This window comes from Vombatus ursinus, unplaced genomic scaffold (genome assembly GCF_900497805.2).
Source record: "Vombatus ursinus unplaced genomic scaffold, bare-nosed wombat genome assembly UNPS02014812.1, whole genome shotgun sequence".
NCBI classification, from domain to species: Eukaryota; Metazoa; Chordata; class Mammalia; order Diprotodontia; family Vombatidae; genus Vombatus; species Vombatus ursinus.
In genome coordinates, this window is record NW_020954590.1 from 58,652,862 (window position 1) to 58,658,763 (window position 5,902).

General features: G+C 36.8%; 1 protein-coding gene across 1 annotated transcript; it reads right to left on the reverse strand.

Annotated features, from left to right (window-relative positions):
- Nucleotides 1-257: 257 nt before the first annotated feature.
- Nucleotides 258-434, reverse strand: LOC114053783 (NADH dehydrogenase [ubiquinone] 1 beta subcomplex subunit 1-like). Its single transcript, XM_027876933.1, has one exon. The coding sequence runs from the start codon at nucleotides 432-434 to the stop codon at nucleotides 258-260; it is 177 nt and encodes a 58-aa protein (XP_027732734.1).
- Nucleotides 435-5,902: the final 5,468 nt, after the last annotated feature.

Here is a 5,902-nt window from a genome sequence, read left to right on the forward strand (position 1 = left end):
TGTAGAATTCTAGGAACCCACAATAGATATGCTATCCTAGTAAACAGACATTTGAACTTGGATTTAATATTTTGATCTCATGGTTCTTGGTAGAATTCAACGTTAGATATACCACATGTGAGCCATTCCATTTTTCAGTTTCTTTACTAGGAATCTGAATAGAATATATTGATAAAATGATGTTACTTAGACATGTTTTTTTTTCTTTCATAAAATATTTTATTTAACATGAAAATTTCTCAATTTAGCCAAAGCCTTCATTTCCAGGTAACTTCTTCATTAGGTTTCAGTTCCCTTTTAAATAACATGCTCTTATTCCAGAAAGCAGTTAGCTTTTCATCACTCTTCATGTCTAGATAATAGCCAATGAAAAATCCCATTGGTACCAGAATATGAACCCAGTGGTCACGCATGACCTGAATCAAATTCACCATGATTACTGCAGGCAGGGATGCCGAGCATTGAGAGCTCCACCAAGGGCCTAGACATGTTTTAAAGTACTATTTCCCTTCAATCAACAGAGTCTATGTAACAGAAATAACTATGAGTATTATTCAGAAATCTTTAATTTCCCTAAATATTAATACTTGTGAGCAACTAGAGCAAATTCTAATTAAAGACCAAAAAAAGGGGGGGGGGCCTGAAATGTACTCTAGGAATTGGTATTAATGATCAGATAGTTTTTTTTTCAGATCATAAAATATCAATACTAAACACTGGAATACAACTTTAAAAGGAAACGTTCAACAATTATGAACCTATAGCAGTGACCAAAGTATGTGATAATTCAAAAAGAAGGGATGATCAGTTGTAGTGGCAAGGATGTCAAACATGATGATTAAATCCAGACATTAATTCCCCATATCACTTGCAAATACTCAATTTAAAGCCTCGTGCTTTCCACATGGCTCACTAGACAGTCAGTAACATGATTCTCATGCAGGTTTATTCTTGCCCACAGACAACAATGTCTTTGGTTCAAGCAGGAACAAAAGAGGCACAGAAGGATCTCTTTCCACATCAGGCAGCAATATAAGCAATTGCCTCTACATCTCAGGGTACAGCCCTGAGTTTATGTACTCTGAAGATGAAATTTGGTAATGTCCATCTTGTGAAAATGTTGCCTCCAATTGTTACCATATCTGCTCATACATTGGAATAATTATTTCCAGTAAAAAGGCTCAACAGTTTCATTTTGAAAGTTGTTTTCAGATACTGTCATATTGTGCAGAGTTTATAAATATAGCGGACAACAAAGACATTGAACTGCTTTTAATTCCTTGCCTTACATTTTCAATCATTCAAGTAAGTGCATGGTGTTGGGCCCTAAAGGGAGGTCAAAAAGTTTAAGATATGGAATCTACACTACCCTAGCTTACTATGTATTTGGTTAACCATTCACACGAATTTAGGAACATTTCAAGTATGGATGTGATTAAGTGCTGAATGTGTGGGATATGTTGCCAATTCTATAGAATGCCAGAAGAGTGGTGATAAAGGGAACCAGAACCACTAGAGAAAGTCCTTCAGAGAAGAAGGGATTTTGAGGATGAAATTTGAAGATGGATAAAATTTCCAAAATGAAAAGACAAGAACATTCTAAGCAGGGTTAGTAGTATATTAGGATAGTGGACTTAGGGTTGGAAAAGATCTTAGACATCTTTTTATACAGTACCTCATATTATTGATGAGTAAGTTAATTGATTTTCCCAAGGTCATACAAGTAGGTAGTAAGTGACATAACTTTCATTCAAGCTCAGATCCCCTGAATCCAAGTTCAGAACTCTTTCTAGTGCACAGAAACATAGGTTCAGGTGGAGGTTGAGAATATAGTATTTGGAAATATTGAGAAAATTCACCTAACTGAAGTAGAAGCTTTTGTTGGTGCGTAATAGGAGAAAGGATTGAATATCAATGACACCAAATTATGGGTTGAACTTCAAATGCTAATTTGAAGATTTTAATAGGCAAAAGGGAGACATTTCACTTTTTTTTTAATTAGGGGAAGGTAAGGACACAAGCACTTATTAATAGTCAAGTGCTATCCTAAGCTCCTTACAATTATCTTATGAGTCTTACAATCTTGAGAAGTAGGTGCTATTATCATCACTACCTGACATAACAGAAGTTAAAATAACTTGCCTGGGATCACACAGCTAATCAGTGTCCAATGATAGATTTGAATTCAGATCTTCTTAATTCTGAGGCAGCTAGATGGCTCAATGGATAGAGATCTGGGCTGGAGTTAGGAAGATGGCAGTTCAAATCTAGCCTCAGGCACTCATTAGTTGTGTGGCTCTGAGCAAATCACTTAACCACTGTTTGCTTTACTCCACTGGAGAAGGAAAAGGCAGACCACTTCTGTATCTTTGCCAGCAAAAGCCCATACAGGGTCACAACGAGTTGGAAAGAACTGAACAACAACAACTTTATTCCGGGCCTTGTACTCCACCTACTGAGCCACCTGGCTATCTATACTGATGTCATTTTGGTCCTCTTCGAGCACAAAGAACAATAACCAACCAAGGGATTGTTATTTGCCTAGGCTTACAAGGCTAATATGAGTCAAAGGTAGAACCTGAACTCAGGTCTTCTTGAATCTAAAGTTGATGTTTTTATAAATACTTATAAAATATTTCTTAAAAAATGGCATGAATTGGTGAATTGTTGGGGGATGAATAAAAGGAAGAGTAAAAGATGACATATATATTAGTATGAATGACTGGGGAATTGATGGTATCACTGAGAAAAAAATATTAATTTTGGTTGGAAGATGGTGAGTGCTGGAGAAAATTACACCAAGACACTTCCCTAGCTCTTTAAAAAATTATTCATAATAAATATATTAGAACACATTGATTATATAATGTTATTTCCCCACTATTACACAACATTCCAAAATCCGTCCAACTACTACTTCCCCCCCCCCAAATTGGCTACTTTGAATATCTTTTCAAAATTATGTCTTTCCTTGATTTTGGTCTGAGGCAAATAGGGTAAAGTTTTTTGTTTTTGTTTTTTTTTTGTTTTTTGTTTTTGTTTTTGTTTTTTAATACGGAAACTTTTATATGTGGGAAAAAACATTTTCTATTTTCAAGTTTCTATAGCACTTTAAAAATACACCACTGTCCAGAAGGGTTTAGTCCAGGGAGGCATCCATTGACCAAATCTGACTTGCTACCTATTTTTTTACAGCTTAGCAAGTGAAGGATGGAATGGTCCAGACCAGTGGTGTCAAAAGTGAATAGGAACATGGCCACTAAACCATACATAAGGGTCTCTAAGGGCCTTACATTGACATAGAAAAACACGTTAATATTATCTACGTTCTACTATACTTTTTTTTTTTAATTTTGTTAAATATTTCCCAATTACATTTTAATCTGGTTCTGACCATACTTGGGAGTATTTTTTTGGGGGGGGGGGCAATGCAGCCCCCAAGCAGCATGTTTGATGCTTCTGGTCTAGGCAAACATAACCACATTCTATGTATGACAAAAACTTATGAAGAAAATGTGGACTTACCATGGTCACTCAGCAAACTGCACAGTCCACAGTAGTCCACAGTAGAAATAATCATGCCCAACTAGTTATCCCCACCTCATGGAATGCTGCACCCCAGCTGTGTTAATCAGAGGTAGTGGCCATATTCCTGTGAAGCACTGAGGATAAGCAATGAGTAGAGTGGTTGTATTATCATGGTTTATTTTGCCTGATATCTACATTCCCAACATGTGGGCTTTAGTCCTGAGCTAGTGCACTGATGTTTATATACCTGCTGGTAATGTTTACAACCTGTGGTCTCTTCACACATCTATATGTCTTCCTCCTCCATTATAGAAGCTTGACACCCTACTCTCTCTTTCTCTCTGTCTCTGCCTCTCTCTGTCTCTCTGTCTCTCTCTCTTTCTCTGTCTGTGTGTCTGTCTGTCTGTCTGTCTGTGTGTCTGTCTCTCTCTCTCAATCTGCGCATGTGTGATTATGCTTTCTGCTATGCTTCCTTTTTAGGGCTGGGTAGAATTGTCTAGTCTTTGTATCTGTAGAAGACTGGTTGTCTCATACAGTTTTACTGATAGTTTCATCTCTTTGACAGTGGAAGAAGCAACAAAGTTTTCTACTATTTTAAAATAGTATACTCTGACCAGGCAAAAGAATAAATTGGTAAAATAAAGATGACAAGAAGATTGGGGGAGAGTGTGGTATCTTATATCATGTGATAGGTAAGGAAGGGATTGCCACTTACAAACTAAAGTGTACCCATATCAGTGTTTTAGAGTTCAAAAATAATGTAGGTAGGATCCCACAGCCTGAAATTCCAAAGGTGAAATTGGCTCAGGAGAAACGGAAAACTCATACCTTTAAGTGATCCTATTGGAATTGCTTATAATGTAGAAAACTATAGAGAGGTGTCTAAAAAGACTCATATAGCTAAATGGAAAGCACAATTCTGTTTTCAAGAGGACACACACAGTAGATGGGAGTGAAGACAGAATGTAGAAGGATGTAGTGTAGTAAAACAAATACAAGATTAGGGCAGCAAGGTGGCACAGCATGTGGGGTACCGGGCCTGAGTCAGGATGACCTGAGTTCAAATTGGACCTCAGATATTAGCTGTGTGACCCTGGGCAAATCACTTAACCCTTTTTGCCTCAGTTTTCTCATCTGTAAAATGAACTATAGAATGAAATGGAAAACCACTTCAATATCTTTGCCTGGAAAATTCCAAATAGAGTCACAAAGAGCTGGACACAACTGAAAAACAACTGAGCAGCAACAAAAAGAGGACCTATAGGAATTGTGCCAGGAAGTCTAAAATTCCCTATAACCTGAGTCTTATAAAGTCAATGTATTTTTTAAAATGACAACATGGTATTTTTAGCTGCATTGGGGCAAATGGTAGGGATAGGACAATTGACCTGGATGGGGCAATAATAAGAGATGGCAGAAAAAAAAAGTCTGAGCTATTCAGATACTATTATATTTTTCTGTAGTTGTCAAGGGGAACAATCCTTTGATTTGGAAGGTAAGAACAAAAACTGGTAATGATTAACTGGCACTGGAAATTCAAATACCAAGGAGATTATAAAGAACACGCAGCTACCTTCAACTTACTTGGTTCAGGTGAATTACATCTTGGGAGAAAGAAAGAACTTGCAAAAAGAATTGCTAACCACTAGTGGTGATCTTTAAGGAAATATGGAAAATTTGAAAAAAGTGATATTGAATACAAGGTTGGCAAATATTCTGAATGCTAGGAAGAGGAAAAAGTTTGATATTTTATAGCAGAATTAGTAAACTTTACTCCAGCTGTCGGTAAAAAAAATGTGGGAATGATTATTAAAGTGATAGTATCAGCACTTAGAAACTGAGGAAGAAATTACTCAGAGCCAAGGTTAGTTTATTAAGGACAGGTACATATTACCAAAGGAAAACTGCAAAAATCATTTATTAAGCACCTATTATGTACAAGGTGCTAAATTAAGTTGGGCCATGAAGAAGAAACATGACACAGTTCCTGAATGCAAGGAACTTATAGGATAATGAGGAGGATGTGCCATATATATAAATAAATAAGGACTGCCATTATGCAAGTTTGTGAGAAGTTGAAGGGGCTGATGTCACATTCACCCAGGATTCTGTGGGGAGAGAATATCAGGGAAAGCTTCATTAAGAAGGTGGTATGCCATTTGCTTATTAATCAAAGTAGATAGGCTGGGGAAGAAGTAATAAATTCCCACATAGGGATTGACATGAGCTGAGTATCCCATAGAAACTGGAAGAGATTAAAAGGCATGTATTATAATGGAGAGGTAATCCATGGAGTGTAGTCATGAAGGAGACAGAAATGGAAAGAAAAAGATGGAAAGCAGGAGACATGCACATCTTATGAAAAAAAAGGAAT